Genomic DNA, 26,196 nt, shown 5'->3' on the forward strand with positions numbered 1-26,196 from the left:
GAAACCCCTGTTTCAGGAAAGATTGGTATTCAGCCATAGTTGTCCAAGATTGGTTACCCTGTTGCCTCCTAGAATCGAGTGCATCCTCACCAATGCCAGCAGGAATTAAAGAATTCTAGTAGTAAATGGGTTAACATTCCTAGGGACATAGTTTGAGACTGTTGAGTATTGCTGCCTTTAATCCTCTTGATGAAGTGATGGAACAGAATCTGAGGCCTGTTTCATAAAGAGTTGCAACTGTTGTAACTTTGCAATTATGGCAACTTCCATGGCAACAAGGCTCAGCAGCCAATCAAAATCAAGGTTACCATGGTAGTTGCCATAATTGCAGAGTTACAACAGTTGCAACTCTTTATGAAATGGGCCCCTGGTCTGAGTGGGATGACTTCTCTATCTGGCTATAGTAGGAGAGTGCTTCAGGCATGCCCTTGCCTGTCTCAAGCAGATCCTGATGACCTTGACTACATCAAGATGTGTCCAGCACAAGGAATCTACTGTAGGTTGATTATTATGCTTTATATATATGCTCAATGAAGATGAGATGATAAATTCAATTCAACTGAACATACCCTTGTAACCTTGTGAGCATCGGCAGGTATAGTTATTGATCCCGTCCACACAGGTTCCGTTGTTGAGACAGAGATGGGCCCGGCAGTCATCTACATTGACTTCACATGTATCACCAGAGAAACCTGTCAAACAGTCACATCTGTGGAAAGCATTGCAAAGGCAAAGAAGGGGTTAGTCAACGTCAATAAGCCCTTTACAGACACATGTACATGTACTCCGGTCATATCAGTTTGGCGCACTTGCAGGCAAGCACTTTCTTCACTCCATTAGTGTTTAAATTCAATTCAAAAGTAAATATATTCACTTTCAATTAGAACATACATAGCTGTTCTCCGCGGGCAGGTATTATGCATTTCAATAACAAATAGAACAACAGAATATAAAATAACTGTGTAAATTCAAACCAACATGTAGTAGGGAATTCTTTCAAGTTTCAGTAAAAGTTCAGAAATTAGATATAAAACTTCTTTGTGACCCGACTGCAAAAAAACTGTTGAACAGATTCTTTAGAAAGTAAGCAAAAAAATATGATGTAATGGGTTTTTTTCCATACAATTTTAACTATTGTGAGAGTTACTGTGCTATGAGCATTCATGAACGTAAGTGGCACATGTTCAATATGTCAGTACGTCTGAACATGAAAAATGTTAACGAGTTCTTTTAAGCTTGTTCCTTCTTGGTGAAAAGGTCATAACCAATGTTTTTATACATGTATTTCACAGAACCATCCTCATTTCACATGAAAGGGATTCATTAATGAACTGAAGACAAGCTCTTCTGTCACTTTTTATAACATTATGAAGATCAGTATTTCATGACATTCATTTCTTTAAAAAAATCTAGAATTTCTCTCACAAACCTGAAACCCCCAGCCAGGTTCTCACAGACGCCTCCATTCAAGCACGGCCTCTGGTCACACTCATTGACCTCTGCTTCACAGTGTTGACCTTTGAACCCTGGTGGACATTCACACCTGTATCTCTCAATAGGATCAGTCAGACATACTCCTTCATTCTCACAGGGAGCAGACAGGCATGGATCACACTTGGCAAGGATGGAAATGTCTGGCTCTTCTGTAAAACCAATCAAAATAATCCAGTTAATCATTGCTAATTCATGCATGATTTTGTGTGATGATAAAAATAATACCCAGCTTCCAATAGTGTGAAAATAAAATGGTATCCAACTTTCTTCCATTTGTTTTTTTTATAATGTTATCTGAGAGACCTATCACAGACATTTTAATTCAGGAATACTTTTTTTCACACTGTTTCATTCATGCAGTAATTTGAAAGAGTGCCATCTAGTGATGAAGACTGTACAGGCATGGTACAGTGAGATACATGAAAGTACAAAGCATTGAGAGAATGATAAGAGGGGCTAATCATTTTCCCTCAATTTTTGTTTCTTTTTATTTTGCTCCTCTAAATCTTTGGTGATGGTGTTATCAGAATCATAATTAATCTGGAGGTAAATTATTCTAAAGATTGAATAACTCTATTGCATAACTTTTCCTGGGACCTGTTGCATATAAGTCACTTTAATTGTAACTTTGCCATCCGATGGTAACTTGCATGGAATCCTTGCTTTTGATTGGCTGTCGATCAGTATTACCGAGGTAGTTACCAATGGATGGCAAAGTTAATATTCAGAAAAGTAATTTTTATGCAATAGGTCCCTGCTGATATCAGGATACTGTGACAAATACTAAATGTATATTTCAGCATTTTGTTTTCCAGTTCATTCTTTTACTTTTTTCCCCTAAATTCTCCCCCTTGTCTTGCTTTCTTCTTTGTTTGTTACTATTCACTAAACATTGAGGCAAAAATGGGAAATAGCATATCTAATCTATGTATTTATCTATGTGAATATCTGCCTCGTGAAGAATTGAAAGTAAGGAAAGAATGTAGAAAGGAATGAAAATAATGAACAGTTCCACATCTACCACAGATAGCAGCACTAGCCACTTCCTCCAGGAATTCTTTCTCTTTTTTTCTCCTTCCTTTAACTCAACATTTTATAAGTCTTAATTACTTTTCCCTTTTTTCCTTTCTTTGCTTTTTGTTTTCTTCTTTTTTTTTCTTCCTTTCCATTTTTCTCCTTTGTTGTTCCTCACATTTCTTTCTGAATATATCAGTGCATATTCTTTCCCAAACTTTTTTCATTCTTCTTTTTCCTTCAACCCTTCTTGTAAAAGAATTAATGAATCTTCTTTAGTGACAGCGGAACCAGGGTCCTGCAACACAAAAATCAGCAATTGATCTTGAGTTCATTTTTGCCCTCAAATACACTGGTCATTATATGTGATCAAGCATATAATCCATCCATACAATCAAACACAACCATTTGTGCTTAATACAAGCCCCAGCCTTACCTGTGCAGAGGAACTTCTTTGAGGGAGCTGTAAGGAGGAGCTTCCCTCTCAGGTTGTACGGATCGGCACAGCTAGCAATGCCTGGTTCCTTGAACCCATCTTTTACCCAGTCTGATAACCAATGTAGGTGGCAATCACAGTAGAGAGGGTTACCACCCAAGGCCCTGGATAAATCCAACAAAGACAGGTGATTTAGGTGATACCACACATTGATCAACAGAGGAAGAATAACTGTTTCATTATCATCTTGTTAGTGATTTGCACCAACAAATTTGTTCTAACCAATTCAGATGCAAGAATTTCAGTAGCTAATAGAGGTTGTTAGAAAAAAATGAAATGTTTGTTTTATGTATGCTCAACTTGATTTGAAAGCATATCTGAGTATTTTAATGTCTCTTTTATTAAATTTATTTGTTAAACTTGCAATTAGTGTATAAAACATCTCTGAAACAAGGTAGTACTTGTTTCCATGTCATCAGTCAGGCAATTGATGAAGGTTACCAAACACCAGAGGTTATGATAAAGAGGCTTTACCAATCCCCTCTTCACTACCCCCCCCCCCACTCTCCTTTACATTACAATGACTTACTTTTATTTTCTAATTCAACCTTTTATATGTTTAATATATTATAGGATATTAATGAAAAAGCAAACAGCACAAAAAAAGAAACAAAATACCACTCATTTGAAAAAAAGTCAAACTTGTTGAATTATTCTATATTCACATCATTACCCTCGTACTCGTAAGAAGCACAATACATATCAAACTCAATCAAATGTCTGATGCTATTATACTGGCAAACTACTGTATACTCATCACTAGTTTCCCCTTCCTTTCACTGATGAATAAACCAACAGTGCTTTGCAATTTAAGATAATGTTTAAAGGTTCAATATTTGTACAACAAAATTACTGTCAGCCAATCAAACTGCACCATTTCAATAGCCTGTAACAGTAGATTGTAACCTATCACATGACCCTCAGTGAACAGGAACATCCTCCTCGCAAAAGCACATGAAAGGTTCAATGAGTGATTATTGACTCAGTATCAGGTTGTATGGCCTGCTACATGAACACTGTCATTTGCAATTACGTGGAGTTGAAAAGTGGAAATTGAAATAAACTTTGAATAGAATATTATCATATTTGAATATTATCATTTTGAATAGAACTTTATTTTCAAGTTCCTGGGTAGACTGTAGGGAAAACATATTTTCATACAGTAGTTTGTCTTCATCCCTTTGCCATATCTTCTTACATGTATCTGTATTTCCTAAAGCACGTTAAAAACATGCAGTCATCACAAACTGTGTCAAGACAACATAATCTGCATGTTTGTACATGTAGCTGAATAATTATCACGGATTTATTGTTATATGCTTATTTGAGGGGCAAATATAGAAGAATATCATGTTTATTGCTTGATTATTCCAGTAAATAAAAACATCAAAAATAATGAAATACAATTATGCATGAATTTGTCTTTAAATTTTTTAATGAATAAATATTTAATCAAATTATCAAAATCAATCTTGATATATCTCTATTCAAATTTACACTGACAATATGATATCCTTTGATAATTTGTCTTCGGAGATTCCTCAGCTTTCATCATATCCTCACATTTCTTTTTGCTTGAAAATCCATCATAATTTTTTGGACCGATATCTCTATCAAGGAAGGAGGACATCTTTTGTTCTAATGAGAGGAAACAAGACTAATTGGTTGAAATTTCCCCAATAGACTGACCTATATCCATACTAATTTTTTCCTAGATTCATCACGTAACTGAGGCTTATGAGATTGAAGTTACATCTATCTCTCAACAATTCCCCAACAAATTATGACCTTTGGAAGTGTGAGGGCAAGAAGGAAAATTGTAAGAAATACTTTGAAAAAAAAGTAAGATCATTATCAAGCTATTCTTCCAGCCTTATTTAGGGCCTACTTCATTTTTAAACATGGGTAAAAAAAGTTAAAATGAGATGCAAAGAGAGAGAGAGATCAACTACAAATGTAAAAAAAATAATTATAATCTATATATAGTCAGTCTAAATTATATAACTGGTACTGCTGAAGGAAACAGGGACGGGGTAATGTACAAAAGTCTGGGATGATTTTATTTTCAGTTATGGCATGTGGCATACATTAAACGTTAATACATGTACATATGTGTTGTAATCAATGTAATGAATTATGTTCCAAATCAGTGTCCTTGTGTATATAATATGCAACAGATCATATTAACACCAGATGTAGTGTCGTTTGTCATCATTATTAGGAATTATGCCATCCTTAATGGCAAGAAAATATTCAAATTAGTATTTTCAATCACAATTGGACAGTAAACGTATTTTTTTTTTCAGATGCATGCCTCGTATGATTTTCCAACTTTAATTCAAGGACCTTATCAATGTGAATACACTCTTTGAAACACCAATGCTTTGTGGGGTTTTCAGGTAACCTCATAACTGTACAGTGTGAACACTGCCTTGGTGACATACTAGTTAAGTTGTCTTGTTGAGGTCATAAAGGACAAGTTTGATGAGTTGCGATGATGACTGTCCCCGAGGGAATGATTACAAGGAAACGCAAGAAATTTCAAACACATGACGGCACTCAAAAACAGATGGTTTTGGCCCTTTTGTTTCATGAATTAGTAGAGGATTAAAGTTTAAAGATATACATGTAGTCTTGACTGAATGGAAAATCACATAGGAATCTGTTCGGAAGATACTATTTAAAAACCTGACCACTTTGGTGGCAGTGGCTTGTTCCTAAGTTGATTTTTATTTCTGTTCCCAGACAGAACAACCAAACACAAATTTATATATTACATGACAGAATTTTTTTTAGGGGGGGGGTTAAAAGAAATATCAATCTTTCTATCAATTCATACAAAAAATGATGTAATTTCAGAATGTGAAGAATCATTCATAAAGTGCACATCAAATGTTTCTTCACACAAAAGGAACCTTTAAATGGGGATAATATTTTCCTTGAAAGAAAGTGGCATCATCATATCTGTCATGATTAATCTTGGACATTTGGCCGACTGAGTTCAATCTATGTTCGGGAAATTGAGCTGGTCAGGAGAAAATCAGAAGCGTCCTGCTGACGGTATATATCGCGATTGGAGGACAAAGTCATGAACAAAAGAGAAGGTTTAGAGCCACAATAGACTGAGCTATGGAAGAATGAATTGATTATGTTGGGGGGAAAGGCAAAAAAATAACATAGCAGAGAAAAACACAAGCAAGACTATTAGAGAAGAGATGAGGTAGATAAGGAAGAGATAAAGACAGTGAGAAAAACAGGGAAATGGAGAGAGAACGAGGACAGAGTAGAAAAGACGGAGACTGAGGGTGAGAATAAAAAGATTTTTAAAAACTAAATAATATTTCAACTGTAAAGAGAAAACAGAGAGAATCTGAGTGAAAGGGAAAAAGACTGTAATTCAGGAAAAAAACAATAAAAGGAACACAGATTAAAAATTAGGGCAACAAAAGGGAGAAAAAAAGTCATACATAAAATAAACAAAAGAAAAGATCGAAGAAGGACAATGAGCCAGAATGAAAAGAACAAAGGGCAAGAATAGAAAGAACATACAAAAAGACACACTTAGTAATTCTTTGTACAAACTTGACTTGGTAAACTTGGAAGTGAATGGTTCAAACTTAAAATATAGTTCAAGCTTTTTTCTTTTTTTTTTACAGAAGATTGATGACTAGGGGACTAAATCAGTAGGGACATTAAAAGAGGCTCTGCCACAAATGTTCTACTGGTCTTGATAATGCCAGGACACTCTAGATATTACTCATACCAACTAGCCCCAAGCTGCCTAGGTAACATGCACATGTTCTATAGGCAGCTGGAAAATGAACAGAACAGGCAAATTATAATGTCTTTTACCAATTACTTGGTTTTAATAATATTTTGTGCTTAATATCTGGAAATCTTAGCATATAAGGCCGTGTTTATGCTTCCACTTTTCAGGCCAGAATCAGCATTTCCAAACGTGGTTAGTCCAAAACACGGTTGCGTCCATGCTTACTTTCATTTAAACGCTGTTTCAAAATGCCGATCGTAAACTCACAAAAAGGTGCGCTTGTAAACATCGTTTGACCAGAATCAGGCTTTCTGGGGAAAGCATAAACACAACCGTGATCGTAAACGTGTTTAAATGACGTCATTTGGTACATGCTTCCGGTGAGATGAAAATCCGCGGGCAATACAGTCGTATTGCTCCTTGCTTATCTCCACGTAATAACAACAATCGGAAAAAAACTTTCGAAAAAAGGCGCGCCCAATTTGACGTCGAATACAATGCGAAGCCAGCTGGAGATCATGATTTGCTCTGAAAAGTTAAGCATAAACAGCACTCTCAGAACCACGTTTACGATCGGCGTTTTGAATCGACGTTTGAAATCCCTGATTCTGTCCTCGCAATGGAAGCATAAACACACCCTAAATCGCACCAACATCCCTCATTCCCTTTCTAAACTTCAGTCATTTGTGATCATACTTACAGATGAGTGAGTGATGTGAAGTCTGAAAACGTGCCTTCTGAGATTGCTGAGATGTTATTGCCGTGAAGAGACCTAAAAGAATAATAGAAAAAAAGACAAACATGGTTTTCAACATTTTAGTTTTTCCACATACTTATAATGAGACAACAAATATCTTGCAAACTCCTTATTTTTCACATTGGGTGCCTCAGGATAACAAGGATCTGGAAAAAACAAACAGACATATTACAAAAAATACATTATTTCAGAAATCATTTTATATACCTGATGCAAGCAAGAATCGACACTGCTCCTGTGTGGTTACAAATAAAGATAATCACAAATATTTTCTTGCATTACTTCATGGTATCTAAGTTGTCAATTAATGTCTTAAAATGTACAAAAAGTAGAAATGCATTTATACAAATATTATAGTGATATATTCATAAGATATATAAGTAGATTTTACAGCTTAAACTTTTGTGTGTGTTATAATCATGTTCTGATACACAATGTATCAAAATTACATAAATTGGTTGTCAATCATCGATTCATCTTTTCTGAGGAACACAGTTCAATCTCTCTAGGAAGAAATCAATTTAGCACTTAACTTTCCTTCTTCAATCCATTGCTAAATTGTTAAGCATATTACCCATTTTTTGGCCCACGCTTCTGGAGCCTAAAAAAAATGAAATTAAGATTTGGAATGGAAAACAATAGCCAGGTCCAAAGCTTGTCACAACTCATTTTGAACTCAAATTGATCTTTTTAGGCCACTAGGAGTATAACATTTTGAGTCATGAATACAGTAATTACTTCATCTTGCATTTTAAGGCATCTTCCTTCAAACTCTACAGTTAACAATTACAATTTCAAATTTGTAAAAAGAGTTGACAATTTAATATTCTTTTAAACATTAAACACACATTTTTATTTCATCCCTTTATTACCCCTCCGCCATATTTTCCCTATGCTCAAAAGTGACTTTGAACCAAAGTATAATATTTTTTTTTCATCTCACATTTGTAGTAAAAAAAATCATAATCACTAATATAATTGACTTGCATGTTTCTAAACTGAAAATAAAATGAAAAGGCATACATATCAGAGGAAAAGAGGGCAAATATCATAAAATATTCATAATACAGAAAGTATGATACTTGTTTCTGTAGCGAGTCATTTCACAATCAACAAATAATATGCTACAAATATTCCCTCTACCCTCGTACAATTGTAGAGTGGAATTCACTTTCTCCCACTACTAAAAATGCACCAGATCTAGCTGCATTTAAGAAACAGCTAAGCAAAAACACGCTAACTAAAAGAAGTATATAGCGGCAGTGATTGCATGAATGGCCTGCACGTCTATAGCCTCTTTGAGGCGTTCAAGTGCAGTATTCACAAGACAAGACAACTAGTGATGGGATTAATTAACAGGGTCCAATTTCAAGAATGCCATCAGCAATGGCAAAATGTCAATCCCTGACAATTTCAGTGAAATCTTCCTTTTTTGACTGACTGATAAACAATGAAAATGGAGTCAATTTGAGGTCTTTGACCCAGCAAATGGTAATTCAAGGAACTGCAACTTGTCATGGGTGACATCCTTTAATGGAAGTAATCATGTCCCTGTGATAGGATCTAAAGCCACTGATCATTTCGAAAGCTCATCAGGGGTGTGGTTCATAACAACTTACAAATGCAAAATTTCTATAACAAGTTACGATAAGCCAATCAGATTAAAGGATTTCCGTAGCTTTTAACTATAATTGCAAACTTGTTATTATCAAAGGCAACAGGTATAAATATAATCACTAACCAACAACTAACCTGGGGGGTGTTTCACAAAGATTTAAGTATGACTTAGAGTCGCACTTAAATGTCTAGTATAAAAGGCATGACAGCATTGGTCAGATCATGCCAAGAGGACGCGCACTTCTGCGTATTGATCAATAAGATTGCGCGTTGCATATAATGTACGCGTCGACATTTAAGTGCGACCTAAGTCATACTTAAATCTTTGTGAAACACCCCCCTGGTAAAATAAATTCTAAAATAATTACACGCATTTGAACTAAGATTAATTCAATGCGAGGTCTTTGACCTAGCAAATCTTTCTGCACCATCCTCATTCAAAACGTTTCAAGTCTGAACAGCATCAAACCACACCACAACCTGAGAGAATTACACTGTAATGATCCACCTTGAAGTAATATCATCTGATTTTCTACATATTCAAAATATTACTCATCCTCCAGTAACTCGAAAGAACCATCTTCTTCTGTTACATCTCTACCAACCCAAGTCAATGCCCCCAAACGACCTCCGAAGACTGATTTCTCTTCACACTTTTAAACCTCCATGGACCGGCTCCAATCCAAAGTTTCCTTTCTCGACATATGTAATGTATTTTTTCCTCCTTTAAGAGCATTCGTAGAGACTCTCGTGAGGCTAGACTTTCAGATGTAATAAGTTCTAAATTAGATATGACATTTCTGAGTTTAGTCATCCATCGTCACTGAATGGAATTTAGTTGATGATCAGGAGTTGCGGTGGGCTTAGAGTTCTCAGAATAATTAAGGCATGAACTCTGACTAGATTTTGATCAAAATACATGTGTATAATTTCTTTCTACTATCGTATTTTACCTTTCATCGTAAGCTAAACCATCTTTTTATCATCAACATTTTCCAAATTGGTACATGAGCATATTCTTTACAGGCATACATACGTCATCACTTATTTTCTTAATTTGACCCCCCCAAAAAAAAAAAAATTGAATTTCTACACTATCCATTCTTTATACAGGTATTTGTCGATGATTATCTTCTCATTACTCGCCCTTGATTTACTGTTTACTATTCATCAAACATCTATCATTGTCTTTTTATGTTTTTTTTCTAAATTAATTTGAATATAAATGAGGCCTTAATACTGGATCCCTGTTAAAACTCTAGTGTTAAATTGAAGTTGCTGGAGATTTTTATTGTTGCTGTTTCTAAAGGGTGGGCTATCTGCTTTAAATAAATATTATTATATAAAGACTACAACTAAAAAAAAGACTGAATTTTTTAATAGACCTAGTGTTAAAAAAAGGCAACGTGTATCATCTCATTATATCAAGTGTCATCTAATCACAGAATCTCTCCTTTGTCATTCAAAAGGTTATAGAACATTCCATCCAGAGATACATAACACTACCGCTACTGGTACCCCATTCAGACAAATGAAATAAATTGTTTAGCTTCAAGTTTTATTATAACACTGTCAAGGGACCTTGTGTTAATAAAATAGGGCTTAAAGCTCAAGAAACAGACCTAACAAGAACAAATTTCAAAATTAATTCTTAAAATCAGATTAATTGGTATCATTATTTGCATTTCTATAGAGAAGAATTCACATTCACTTTCCGTAACCTCCTTTAAAATGGGATGAGATCTTTGGTTATGTTTCATAGTGTGTATGTGCCCATTCTTTTTTTTTACATTGCAATGAAATAACGATCATCCTATGAGGGTCTTAATGACATGTCTTCAGGATCTCCAAAACACTTCAATGTTTTTGGATTTATCATCCCTACATGTATATTCAGTTTTATATCAATTCCTGATTTCTTGAGAAGGAGCTTAGCAAAAAATAATAACTTTACTAATGATTATATTAGTAATGGCATAGATAAACTCTAGTGTGAATGGCCCCATTGCCTCAGCTACTTGTAGCAGACAGCAGAGATAATGTGTGCTGATGTGTATCTGACATTGAACAGGTTTCTGGATTGGGTCAGCTTTCATAAAGTATGGACTGTTATAAGCTACTGAAATCCTCACATCTGATTGGCTCAGAACAAATTTGTGAGTGAATAATCACCGACAAGATGCTTTGTGAAAAGCACCCCTGGTTTTTTGTTTAGGAGGTGAGTCATGGTAGCACAGACAACAAACTTTGGGTCATGTTACAGAGGTAGGAAGGTGTCACGTTTCCTTACTACATCATAAAATTTAGAATGGAGAGAAATTCGAAACAGACATCGGCTATAAAAATGTTCTTGTATCACCCAACATTGGCTTGCATCTGCTGTACGCCCTGCCAGCCACTCTCTGAACTATATTGAAAGTTACGATGTGCTCTGTCAGGTTAAGGACATGCATCTACATGTACATGTAAACTTTCCATAGATAAATTAGCAATGCCTATATGACATGGGGCAAGTAAGTAATGTTGCTTTAAATGGATGAATTAATTAAATAATTTCAAAATCAGCATTGCCCTTGATATTCTAACAATAATGAATCAATTGTTACATAAGTAAAGTACTTAGCAAAAACACATAGTAGTGCTATTAAACCTATGACAAATAGACATGTTTTCAATAATCATTTCTAAAAAAAAGAGAAGAGCAAACTTATTTAGATTAGACTACACATATCATTTTTCCCATATATACTACTGTTACTGCTCTGCTAGCACTGCTTCTAATACTTTTACTCCTACTTTTATTCCGCCCCCACTAGCATTATTAAAGATAAATTCCAGTTTTGGTAACGATCCCAAAATCACTTTTTACAGAATCTAATATAATGACCACCCAAGTGTCTGTTTGTATGAATAAAAAATATGTGCCAAAGGATTCTGGAAGAAATTGTGTAATTGCTGAGAAATAAGCAAAATAAGCGCGGATTCGGTCACTTCCGTCGGGTCTTTATTCCAGCAATATTAATACACTGTCCCATGTGTGCCTATCTGTGTTGGTGATCTTCAGTGTGATCATTTTTCAGCGTAGATTTCAAGATTTCACAAAGTTCAGTTAATGTAACTGTACCAGATCTAGATCCTCGATGACATACCGACAATTAAGCCTTGTTTTACAGACTTTCTCATGAAATCAGTGTTTACTGCAACTACTGGAATTTCTCTTTAACTACGTGTATTACCAAGATGTTTGTATTTCAAACTAGAATCATGCATCTTTGAACAACTAAATATATGTTTAAATACAGAAAGTGGAATAAAAAGATTTCAAAATTCCTGAAACCACTAAGAAACTTTCCATTCACTTTATGAGTCGGGAGATAACCTCTAAGTTTACTTAAATTAAAGTTTCATTTCTCATCAATATAACTAAAATATACATGTAGGCCTACCTTTGAAGAAAAAAAAATACTTTACCAATAATACAATGATCAGGTTTGACATTTGAAGTCCCTAGTGGCCTTAATGATCTAATTATTGTTCTTAATAATTTTTCTTTTATTTATTTATTTATTCATTAAAAAAGATACATTGACATCAAATTTCCTATCTAATCTTCTACAGGTTGATTATATAGAAAGACTCATCTTTCCTCCCTGATTGTATTAATAAGAGGGGATATATTCACATTTCATTACAGATCATCTTACATAATGACCTATTCAGAAGGTCAGTCATAGCAGATGAGAGCAAACATATCATGTTTTATTCGACCCCGAGGACGAATTCTGATATCTGTTTTACTTGTTTCCTTCGTAAACACTACAGCGATTCACAAGGAGGTCAATCATGGAATGATCGTTCCCTCTCTTCCTGGGAATGATTGAACGGAATCATGACAATCATCGTAACAATGGCAATACTAGAAAGGAAGTGATACATGGGGGCAGTCTGGAGTTGGTTAGGGCCTTGGAATAGATCAGGCAATCGGGGAGTTCAGAAGTTAGATTGCATGTATAGTCGGCTCGGAAGGAAAGGAGCATCATCGAAACCATAGATGTATGAAACTGATACTGTAGCACAATAATAATACTTTGTTTTATTTCTCAGCCCGTGTTGAGAACAATTAACAATATGTGTGGTCTCTGATACAATTTTTATTTCTTTCCTTATTCTCCTTTGTAACAACCCAATATTACAAAGAAGCATTCAAGAATGTCTCATAAACAATAACATCAATTAAGATACATTCTTGAAAACTTGTTTGTAACATGGGGCTCTAAACATAACAAAGAAATTGCAACAATTTGCACCCCTTTTTTAAAGAAAAAAATGAAGAGTTCTAAGCTTTCAAATTTTGACTCTAAAAGTGCAAAAAAGGAAACTTAGAATCTCTATATTCCCATAAGATGGCATACATAGGAAATGTTTGAAGATTAAAATACCTTGCCAAAAGTCAATGGCACATCTTTCACGCAGGAATTCCAATAACGGCCATTCATTACAAATTCTTACCCTCCACCAATGAAAAAATTATGCAGTAAAAACCCTTATAAAAACTACGCATAGTGCCTTTATAGCAAGAATGCAACTAAGTTAAAGACGCAGCAGTCTTTTAACAAGGTATCATAATGAGAAAAAGACCAGGGAGGCTATATTTTCAATTATTTTTTGGTTTCAGAAGTGCACACTTGTGATGGTCATGTCTTAAATAAAAGTGCAATAAAAGCAAATGTATCTGAAATTTAAATTGTTCTCAACTCTACCTGCTTTAGTACACCGTTAAGATCAATTTCAAGATGAGATCGATTCTTATCAATCATAACAATTCATGAAACAGGGTCCTTTTATTCTAAACTTACAGAATGCGAAGAGAGAAGAGTCCCATGAAAGCGCCAGATGGAATACAGCTGATTCGGTTGTAACTCAGAATCCTGCAAAATATTGAAAGAAGAAAATTTCATGATAAATGAACATAATATGTAATGATTAATTAATATTTTACATTTTTTATCACATTCTTTGTACTACATGTACACTCTACAGCAGGATTAAAACCTGGGAAAGAATTTTTCATGTTAAGCCGGTGTCTGGAGCTTCAAGAGTTTAGATAATGTGAATTATCAAGTTTATCCTAGAAAGATAACTTCCACAAATAACAATATTCCTATCCAGTCGCTGGGGAAGTTGTCATCCCCAACAAATGCTCCCAATGGATCTTATGAGAACCAAAATAAGTATTTCATTGGTATAATGTATAATTATGCACATATGGTGCAGAATCTATATTACATCAACAGGTACAAAATTGGTAGGACACAGGTACATCACCCTTATTTTTATTTGGGGGGTGCTAAATATTTCAAGGTAAACACTCATTAAGAAAAACGGGTTAAATAAAAGAAGAATTATATAACAATCAAACAGCATACATGTAAGACTTAAAATTTGGAGACTGAAGACAGAAGCTTCAACATAAACCCATGATCGAGGGAAATTAGGAACAGGGAAGGCGTGACAATTTGGAAGAAGGAAATTACATTTTAGAAGAAGGGAAAAGACAGAGAGAGAGAGAATAGAAGGTATAATTCCATGGGTTAGCTGTCACAAGATAAAAATCACCTCTCCTTGAAGATGGATACCACAAAATCCTAATTAAATTAAAAACCCACAATCTATGTAATAGAGACAAAACCTCCGTATCTCTACTGCTGATAGCTGAATGCAGCAACAGTGCTGATATTTTGCACGTACACACAGAGGACAGCACCACAGTAGAAGGACTTTCCCGCTCAGAGATAACTGACCAAGAAAGGGAAGTGGGGTAGTAGTCTGTTTTTGACGACAAATGCCTAGTATCTCTTGGAGACTGAACATCAATACAACAAATTTCTCCAAATTGATCTTAAGGATAAACTCGAAGAGTCGCAGTAAGCCATGATCTCAAAACTTTCCAAAAACCATGTTTTATAGTTACCATACCAACATAGATTCAGATCAAGTAAGTTCTGACATGGTTTACACAAATTAAATTAGGAATGAATTAAATCTAAACTGAATCCAACAGAGTATGCTGAGAGTAGCCAACACAGTTGAGTGCATCTAGGCATGTGTATTATTTCAGCTTGGAAAAAAAGACCTACAGGTGTACACTGAAAAATGGAATACCAATTCAAATGAAATTACAGTTTATTGGGTTATATCTAGGCATGGCTACTCCTTTTCCTTTTTAAATAAAAAACAACTATTAAATTAATCTGATCTTGAAGATAGTCTCAGACATTTTCTGTTTAATATTTCATATGCCAAAGCTTTTATAAAAAGGCCAAGATAGAAGAAACCAGCTTGTAACTGTATTTATTGAACAGAAACTGACATCAATACTGGACGGGGAAACAGTGAATGAGGCATGATGGGAAGCAACGTAGAGGACGTTGTAGCAGCCAGACTTCACGGTCAGATAAGAAGACCAAGGTGGGTTGGGAATGACAAGGGGGAAGCAGGGCATGTTTACCCCTACCGAGTGATGGAATCCACAGCATAGGGGTGCGGGCATGCACCCCTCCACAAACTCTTACTCATACCAGAGGTGGAAATCCCCGTCCTCCGGAGTTTCTTGGGAGTTTGTCGGGCTTCAGTCGGTGATTATTCTTGCTGTCAACACCCCTAATGAGGTGTGTTGTATTTCCCCCTTCTTTTTGCCTGAAGCCTTCCCAGGAAGCCCCAAACAAACCTTTGTATTGTGTCTTTCCCCCCTCCTCTCAAAGCCAGCCAGCCAGAATTATTTCAAGTAAATTGCAGACTAGGTGCGTCTAAGACCATGTTCTATTTAGAAAGATATGATTCACCTTTTCCATTCACCCAAAGCCTAGTTCTAAGCACATACTGCATATAGAAGGCAGGCATACCAATTTCTGAATCATTAGAGTAAATTCAATTGCATTTGAATCACTCAAAATGTGCAATAATTTGTTGAAAGAATAAGGAGAGTACAGGAGTTATGTTTTTTCAATGATTAAAAAAAAATTAAAAGAGAGAAAGAGAGATAAAATTGATTTCTTTTCCACGAGTACTCGATGAAAAAAATAAAAACAATATAAAAGAAAGGGTAAAATACAAGACAGAAGATTCACTGTATATTGTGTATTTTCATGTATATAACAAGGAGAAGATATTCAAGTACATACAAATTCAATAAGGTTACTAACAAATGATATCAATCCTTTTCTTCTCAATTCCAGGGGTGTCTCACATGTCGTAAAATCAATGTTAATAATCAATTACAACACCAAATCAGGTTAGGGTTCAAATAGCCTCTAACATGAGCTGTTTCACAAAGGACCTTTTTTTTAATTACGATTTTTATCCTTTTTTTTAGGAGGGGGGGGGGAATTTTTAAATGATTCATATCATCAATTAGAATGTTAATGAACCAACCCTGGTCACGATGTAACCACCATACTTACAGAGTTGAAAGTTTGGACATGTTGGCAAATGCAAAGTCTGGTAGCATCGCGATCTGGTTCATACTAAGGTCTCTGGAAAGTAAAAACAAAATGCAATTTGTGATAAGAATGATCAAATTATACAAATTATTATGTATGCATAAGGTTAGCTGGTATCTATATGTACCATAAAATACTATCCATACAACATGACAAGATTACAACACTAGCACTTATATGATAAATCTCACTAATGAGAAAGTTTTAAAAAACATACTACACAGCATATAGTGTGAAAAGTTATTAAATATCCATATCTTTTTTACGCAATCCTAATCGCAACTGAGAAACCAACTCTTTCAACATCAATTTTCAAGGAAAATGATGGCGACGCGTTTGTTATGGGATTTTTTTTTATATTTACGTCCGTCATCCTAAACTCACATAACCCCAATTTAACCCTGTGATAGAGCAACATACACAGAGTAGACGGGGGATGACAGCCCACAAAACATCTCTTTCCTGATAACATCTAATTCAATTAAATAATCACTCGAAAAATAACACGCTAGACCGCGGCACCATGCTCTTCGTTTTCAACGAGAATCACAGGAGCATCTTCACGACGACGTTGGGAGACAAGATTGGGCTTCCTGGGGAACCGTGATAGAGCGAGAGATACTTAGGAAGTCGTTTCATTACCGATGATGTAAAGGGGATGCGCGTGAATTAAGATTGGAAGGAAGAGAGGTATAGGATCGTGGAAATAGGCCCAGTGGGAATTGAACTTGGGGATCAGATATGAGACAGGTTCGATTAACTTTCTTCAAATACCATGGACTGGTATCATACTGGAGTAGACGGTTATGTATAATCTCATGAAGGAATCCACATGTATGCATATCTCTGAGTGACAGATTTGACAGAATAGCGCCTCTGGGGCGAAAGTAACACATAATGTATAAGGATTTTAATTGAATCATGGAGAGGAAATTTTTTAAAACTTTAAAACTTATAGACTTTATAGCTTGGCAATTCCATGAAATATGTGAATCTTATTACCTAAATGTGGGAACTTTCTGAAGTTATTGTCTTTCTAACTTTTATGATAATTTGTACTGGCAATGCAATGACATTCTCATGAGCAGAGAAGAGAAAATTGAGAAGACAATACGTAGAAAATTGGGGTTGGACAAAAGGGTGAAATCTCCAAGATTTTAAAAAGGGCCTGCTCCATATAACTTGCATTCAATATCTTCAATATCGATTTGACAAGTCTGCTGCTAGCCTTGTGCTTTTGTAGTTTTTAATAGTAGCTCAGTGGCATACTGATGGGGTGCTTGGGCGAAATTTTTCATGACCAAGAAAAAAAGAGGAAAGGAAAGAAAAGGAAATAGAGAAGGGTAGATATGATATTATATTCTGAAAATAATGTAAAAATCCATCACAAAATTGGATTTTCGTAATAAAAACCTCGAAATTTTCGCTTGCTTGCTTCGCTCATGCACAACTTTTTATATATTTTACGCAATATGCCATATCCAGCCCTCTCAAAAATTTTGACTCATTCCGGCACTGCAGTACCATATTTAATTGCCATTGAAGACAAGTGCACTGAAACAGTTCCCTTCAATAATGTGTTGACTTCGAATGTACAAAGCAGTTGATTTTTTTAAAGCACTGCCCATCCTTTGAAAAAGAGTCTTTTTCAAATATTTTTTTTTAATGATATTGTTTCAAATGTCCGCTACCAACCTATCTAACAACAGTATTTCAGTTGCTTGTAACTTTAATGGTTATCGATAACAAGGTCACTGAAACAATCCCCTTCTCTAGACACACAGTGGTATCATTCTAATTTCACATAAACTACATGTATATGTATATCATTCTTTGTATATGTGTATCTATAAACATTATCAATCATAGGTTGCATTAAAGACCCTTTTTTCTCTCATACAAGAAATATTTTCTGAATCAGTGCTACACGTACTAAAGTTTTAATTCATCAAACTTACAATGTATGAAGACTCTTTAATGTGCTCAGCCTTTCAGGTACTGTGATCAACTGGTTTGAATCTAAGTATCTAGAAAGAAAAAAGTTTAAAAGTTAAGGTTTTATTACAACTTATATACAAATATACAAAAATGTCTTTACGATGTGTTTCTAATAGCCTGTATACATTTTCTAAGCTACATGTATGCTACAGCATCATAAAGGAAAATATTGCAAAGCTTTCAGATTTATATCATTTCAGCTTTAAGCCAATGGTTTGGAATATCTGTATTCCTCTATTATCTTATTGGTTTGAAATAACAATACTCCATAATGATACCTCTCAAACATTGCAACAGCATTTGCTTCCATTTTCATTCTACATGTAATTATACAAAGATGCAAAGCTCAAGCAACATTTAAAGTTAATTTGATATGAAGTATCTGCTTGAATCCCAAAACAATTTTTATCTAATAATTAAAAAATTACAAAAATGAAGTTCTGTTCATACCTAAAAACAATATATTCTTCTTTATTAATCCAAAGAATAATACTTTACCAACTACTACATGTAGATTTGTAACATTATGAGAAAACGATTAAAAATAAATAAGCTTAGAGATTCCAAACTGTTCCTTTTAGGGAATATGAGGGGTAGATGAATGGAGGTGAGTGGGATAGACTTACAATTCAGTAGCCCCTGTAGGGATGTTACGAGGGGGTAAAGTGAGTTCTTTGCGGCTACACCTGACCACCGTACCACTGCATGCACACTCCCTGGGGCAGGCAAGGGAAGGGAGGCAGCTGTTATGATCATTACCTGTCATAGCGCCAAAGGAACACACAGATACAACTAATGTTAAAGAAAGTAACATATACATGTAAAACATTCATACAACAATGCTAAATAGGCAAGTGTCTGATGGTACAACATTTTGCAAGATGTGATAAAATAATCTATCAACTTAGCTCAATGAATTTAGAAGGTCTCTCTATCACCAAATGCAAAATTAATGCACAAATCAGAAAATTTGCTATTTGTGCTAAATACATGTACACCTCATAAGTTTGAGAAATTTTAGAAAATCAGGAGAAATAGGCTAATTCTTGTACAGCAATTCAATTGTTTCAGATAGTGTACGACTTTTCAACTATGTGAAAAATCTGCTTATACCCCTATTGACTGACAAACTGTTAACCTTGCAAACTTTAAAAGTGATGTTAAAAAATGACCGTAGTGATAACTCTATTCCAGGTGCAGTAAGCAATCCATTGAAAACACATCTTTTTTCAACATCACATGACTGTGCCACTATGCCTCTTTAACGGAACAAATGTATGTTGGACATTCAAGCTCTCAAAGATTGCTCCCATAGATCCACATCAAACGAGTTGACTCTCTTAAGTAACGTAAGATCCTAAATGGGAATGTTTTTTTTTTCTGAATTTGCATGTTGAAACACTTTATGAAATGATAGCCTCTCAAAATCAAACAAATGAACAAAAGACTCAATAAAACTTGACATGGTCTGTGAACAGATATATGACCATAAATGAGCTGGTAAATGACCTGAGATGACCTCAAATTGACTGTTATGAGCAATCAATTTTACAATACAGTAAGATGATGAGTCAGCTGTAATTGGAAAAAGATGTTCGCAGTCTCATTCTCTTTTGTTGTAATGCGAGGATTCTAAAATGACAGAAGAGAATCCAGGAACCAGATATTTCAGAAAGTGTTTGTCTACAGGAAGTACTGCTTTCAAATAACCAACAAAGCTAAAATTAGAAGCAGATATTTTGAGAATTCAAGAGGTGTCTAGTAGAAGCAACCTCCTGACAATTTAAATATTGACCTTTAAAACATCAGCTCATCAATCTGATCTGACATTTCAAATTATTGATGTGTTTTATCATCAGTCATTTTACATTTACAATATTATGGAAAATAATTCACTGAATTGGCATCATCTTTTACACTTGAGTATCACTGATCATAATCATCATCATCACCAACATCAGCACCAGCACCGTCGTCGTTGCTGTCGTAGTCATCATCATGATCATCACAGTCATCATCATGATCATCACTGTCACCATCAAAAGAACCACTATCACTATAAATCATAAAAAAAATCACATTTTTAACCATCATCACCACAACCATCTTCAGAATCATTATCATCATCATCAACAACATCACCATCCTCATCATCCACACCACCGCCATCACCATCATCATCACAATCATCATCATCTACATTATCTTTTAAACCACCACAACCATTTTCAAAATCATTATCATCACCACCACCACTATCACCACTGTCATATCTCTTACCTTCGCACGTGAATTGGTCCCTCTGAAGCGTTTGGATGGGCGTGTCCTGGAGAGCTGACGGCTCCTGACAACGTGGTTCTCCCGTGATGATCTGACGGGCCGACAGGTAATCAGGTAACCAAGAAAGATGACAGTTGCAATTCAATGGGTTTCCAAGCATATTTCTGATGAAAAGAAAACCACGATCAAATTTAAACAAATTTGGAAAAGACACCATATCTATGAGCTGCTATACACAGAATCCTTCTCCCCTTAACATACTAGTAGATGGCAAACCATTTTTTTTTCAAATCCTGGGTAAAAAAACCAACATCTAAATATGAAATCTTTCTCCTATTAGATACAATGTAAGAATATAATAGCCATGAAGTTCCAAAGGTTAAAAGGTAATGACGGTGAATGCTGCCCCTCTCCAGAATACTGATAACAATCTAAATATCCCAATACTTTTGCAAGATGTTGGTATGGATGTACATGTAATGCATATTCATTATTTTCTTATGGAGTTTGTACATATTTCAGGTATTTGTGATCATAATGTAGCAGAATGCAGGAAGACACAGATCATCTGAAGCCAAGTACATGTAGTTTATCAATAGGGATAAAGATATCAAAACATGAGCCACTGTTCATCTCTTTCCTAATCTAAATCCCAACACCATTTTATAATACATCAACCAACTATACTGTAACTGGCACTTTGCTACTATTAGAATTTCACATGAATCAGCAGAAGTTAAATTTGGAAGTGAAAATCAGACCTCACATGGAGGAAATCTGTCAACATTTTCTGACCACACTCCCCTTTCCTCAAAGGATCAGATCACAAATGATAGTTCTAGCTGGAAGTGGTCACCACAAAGGGAGTCAAGTTTGGGTCAGAATACCGTTTGATAGCCGGTGTATGCGTATGTAGTCATGGCAACATGTTTCATGAAGATGAGGAGCGGAGAAACAGAGGGATCGAAAGGTTGGGGAGAGGGAGTGAAAGGAAAGGAAAGTGGGAAGGAGAGAGCAAGACAGATAGAGAGATGGTGTAAGAAATGGTGAGAGAGAGAGAGACTGTCAGAGACAACAAAGTTAAAATGATAATTAAAGAGAGAAAGCTGAGCTAAAAGTTATTAGGAGAGAAAAATGACGATGGGGCAAAAAAAAAGTAGAATGATCGATGGAGAACAAGAAAGAAGAAAACCAAGACTGAAATAATAAAAACAAAATCATAAACTAATCAAATAAAGAAAAATAAGTGAAAGGAATAAATATTGTTTTACTTACAATGTTGCTAAAGCTTTCATTGAATCCAATGAACCAGGCATGATGGTGCTGATGGCATTATCATACAATGACCTAAGATCAAGAAAAAACAGTGAAAAATCCTTTGAATTACTATTTTCCATTTAATTAATTTCCTATTAAGCTTAGAATGGCATTAAAGAAAGTACATAGACATGAAATGACACCCCCTCCCTTCCCAAATAGCAAAGCTAGCAAGAATGGACCCAGTACAAATACATACAACTACCTTTTGTATGGACAATAGTTTACTAAAATAAATCTGTTACAATCAGGGCAACTACCTTCATTTCCCCTCTTAATTCATTCATTTTCCCCCAAACACCCACATATCAATAAAGCCCAAGACATACTCTGGAGACAAAAGGGATTATTCCTTGTGAGACTGAAATATATTTTTGCAGCGATACCATATCTTCGTCAAAAGATTGACCAATTTGCAGAGATGAAACATCTAGATAAAACTTTGTCCCTGAACCTGACCCATATGGGAAGAAGTCATTATAACTCCTTCCTTTTCAGCCAAATTGACAAAAAAAAACCTACTATTACGGAGACAGACTTTATTCCCAAAAAATGATAAAGCAACTTTCGTACCAGAAATCCATCATTGGCTAGACTACAATGAATGACCAATAATATTTGTGACAGTCACTTTTTGTCTAATAATTATTCATCCATTTGTAATTCTTATCCCCTATCTTTCGTCCAGAAATTTCTACATGTATAAATCAGAAGATTTAAGACCCTTTTACTGAAACTGAAATATCTGATTGGCCAATAGAATATGAATTTTACACATGATTTGACATGCTATTTGGAACAAGAAATTAAATTCGCTACATGTACTTTTTGAGCAATTAATACAAAACAATATTAAAAGTGCAATATACAATGTTTTATGACAATACACATCAAATGTACAATTCATATATATTGTAATGTAATGTCAGCCTCTCATGATAAATTGGCAGTTTAAGGTCAGTGAAACCAAAAATATGCATATAATTATTTCAACCGATACCAGTTGATTTATAAATTTTCAAAACTTTCAGCAAGGGGAAATGAGTAAATCCCAAGCTAAAAGTGGAGTTTATGAATTTACACAAGGGATTTATTCCCATATGTCATCAAAAGCCCAGATATCTTTAGATTTTAGTCCATCCTTAATCCACAAGGGGGGGATACCTGAGACTAAAACCTTGTAGTGACTTAAGGCTACCTTTGAGGTCAGACATGGCCATTCATCAAAATTCTAATTGGCAGTGACAAACCCCGAGATTCAAATCGGAAGTGGACATAGGAAGTATCATGCCAGGCTAGAAACTATGATCGTCCGACAGCGATGATGACGGATGCCAATTTGATAAGTGTCAGACAACGAGACAACATTTTGTCCACTTCGGCATGTATCTCATCTCATCTCATGGGAGTCTAAAAAAAATCATTATCTTTGCATTTGTCTCTTAAGGATTTTTCATCCCTTTTCCGTGTTTACATACTGAGCTCTTAATCGAATGTGATGTATTTCGCAAGCTTTCCTCTGCTGAATTAAAGCTCGAGTTCTATTTTAGTTTTCTTCTTCTTCCTTTCTGTCTACTTTCCAATTGAGCCTTTTTCTGTGTTCACATTCTCTCACCTTCTTTAATATGAATCCACTCAATACAATAAAATAATATAATATAAACTGCCTGACTAAAAAATTCACATAAAATATTTTTTTCTAGTTTACAATGGGCATTCTAAATCACAGTTCACAAGGAAATTAGAAAGGACGCAACTGCATAAGGAACTACATGTTGTACTAAACATTGTAGCCCTGATAAAAAAAATAAATCACACACACCCTCACTGAGGTGTAAGATTGATAGAGGCTTCATACTTACAGGAGTCTCACTGATTTTAGTCCTGTGAATGTCTCATTGGTGATGCATGACAACCTGTTGCTCCTAAGCATCCTGTTATAATTATAAAAACAAACATATATATCAGATATATATAATTACAAATGCACAATCTTACCCCTCAAAGTTGGACTGCAACGATCTCTGTATTACATTCATATTACATTTTTTAGTATTATTCGATGATATGTCAAATATACAGGTATTCTGCCCAACTTGAACTTCCATGAGGTTGCTAATTCAAATCGATCGTGGCTGGGGACACAACTATTCTCAAAATGAGATTGTTGACTATAATAACCAGTATATTCATTTCTTATTTACAATTTTGTATATTTTTGTTTGGTATCAGAATATTCTATAAAAGTATACCATAAAGAGAAATATGGTGTATCAAGTTATTATCAAAATTATCTACAGAATATACTTCATATGATAAAGTCCTCTTCACGATAAACCATACTCCTTTTTTTTCACTGAGGTAGTGAAAAGGACAGATGCAATGGAAAAAAAGAATGAAAGACAAAGGGATTCAAACCCTGAGATATAAAGTGACAAAAGAGAGATAAAGGTTTGAATTTGCCTTGTACATGACTTGTACAGGTGTATATGCTAGTGCTAATGTTTCCTCAGATTTGAAATGTCTCGCCCGGCTAAAAATCCCCCCAGACCTTAACACACCTGAGGACAGACACATTAATTCTTCTCCTTGAGTATACATTTCATCACATTGCTTGACTTTGAGCAGGAAACTGGAGGGAGTGTTTGGCTAACCCTTATTTTTCATAACTTCATCAATAGGTGAATGATTAACGACCGTGTTGATAGGTGTTCCAACGCAACAAGGCAGAGGCTAATTATTCTGTGCATTTTATTCAGAATAATGTCATATCTAATTTGGAAGAGATCAACTCAAAATTACTCAGAGGTGATAAACAGCATATAAATATAATTTCTAAAGATCATGTGCAGATTGACAGCTTTTTGAGGGATAAATGATCATGTTTGAAAACTTGGAAACTTTACCATCTCTGTTCAATGAATGTGTAAATGTATATGTACTGTGAGGATGTGTGAGACATTGTCTGCTGCTCAGCAGTAAGACTGAACATTTTGAATGTAAATGGAACTTTTTTATACTCTTACCCTTCCCCAATTAATTACAAAATGCCAACAATGACATTCAGATTCTGAAAACTTATGTGTATCTAAATCTGTTGACACTAATCTAAAATTACATGAATGAAATTCACTTTTCTCGTAGCTGTGAAATATATGTTAATGACATCGAACATGCAATGATCACAATGTATGATTTTATTAAACCGATGATTGTTATAAGATATTCTAAATGGAAATGAAATTTGAAAATGAAGTAAATTTAAATGAAGGGCCATTAATGTCCATGGAAATTACACATTTTGGTGAATGGATATTAATAAAATGTTTGATAATGGATAGCTTGTATATAATTAGTGGCTGGATGAATTAAATTTCAATCACAAAATGAACACACTGTAAAAAAAATGAGTTTTAATGATGAATACAGAGTTCTTTTAATGATGAATATGATGGTATTATGCAAATGTGATGAAGCTATTGAATGAAAACTTAATGAAGCTATATGGTATGAATGTGGAATTGGAATGATGTATGTGTCATGGAGGAGGTGAATATTTCATGAAAAAACAATGAAAATTTGATGAAGACCTGAAAGGAGAATACTAAAATACAAAAACCATGCCCCCAACTTATTGAAAATAAACCTCTCATTAAAACTTCACTCCATTTCTTCCAAATTCCTTTCTCTTTTTCTGTTCGTTAACTGTCAGGTGCCAGCCTTGCCTTTTCCATCATTATGCAGGGAGGGGATTGTCTGGCGCACAAACAATCGCCGCGCAATGTTGATGGAGGGGTTAGGGACAACAATAATTATGGCTTGAATGTTTAGAACAGGGTAATCTAAACTCACACCCGGGATTTTTCTTTCAAACACATGCTATCTTGTGTTCTGCACCGTGTGGTGTAAGAGTGGGCCAGGAGGGTGACGGCAAGCCCCGCGTACGTACAGATCA

General features: G+C 35.0%; 1 protein-coding gene across 1 annotated transcript in view; it reads right to left on the minus strand.

Annotated features, from left to right (window-relative positions):
- The window catches only part of LOC121425538 (slit homolog 1 protein-like), an 89,570-nt gene that overhangs the window by 6,306 nt on the left and 57,068 nt on the right, over positions 1-26,196 (minus strand). Inside the window, exons 15-25 of the mRNA XM_041621618.1 lie at positions 24,104-24,175; positions 22,200-22,271; positions 20,925-21,088; positions 19,271-19,403; positions 18,605-18,673; positions 16,608-16,679; positions 14,004-14,075; positions 7,474-7,545; positions 2,945-3,108; positions 1,430-1,643; positions 570-709 (exon numbers count right to left, since the gene is read on the minus strand). Of these exons, the coding sequence (XP_041477552.1) occupies positions 570-709; positions 1,430-1,643; positions 2,945-3,108; positions 7,474-7,545; positions 14,004-14,075; positions 16,608-16,679; positions 18,605-18,673; positions 19,271-19,403; positions 20,925-21,088; positions 22,200-22,271; positions 24,104-24,175 (1,244 nt within the window). The remainder of the gene's footprint in view (positions 1-569; positions 710-1,429; positions 1,644-2,944; positions 3,109-7,473; positions 7,546-14,003; positions 14,076-16,607; positions 16,680-18,604; positions 18,674-19,270; positions 19,404-20,924; positions 21,089-22,199; positions 22,272-24,103; positions 24,176-26,196) is intronic.

Source organism: Lytechinus variegatus, chromosome 12, assembly GCF_018143015.1.
Source record: "Lytechinus variegatus isolate NC3 chromosome 12, Lvar_3.0, whole genome shotgun sequence".
Classification (NCBI taxonomy): Eukaryota; Metazoa; Echinodermata; class Echinoidea; order Temnopleuroida; family Toxopneustidae; genus Lytechinus; species Lytechinus variegatus.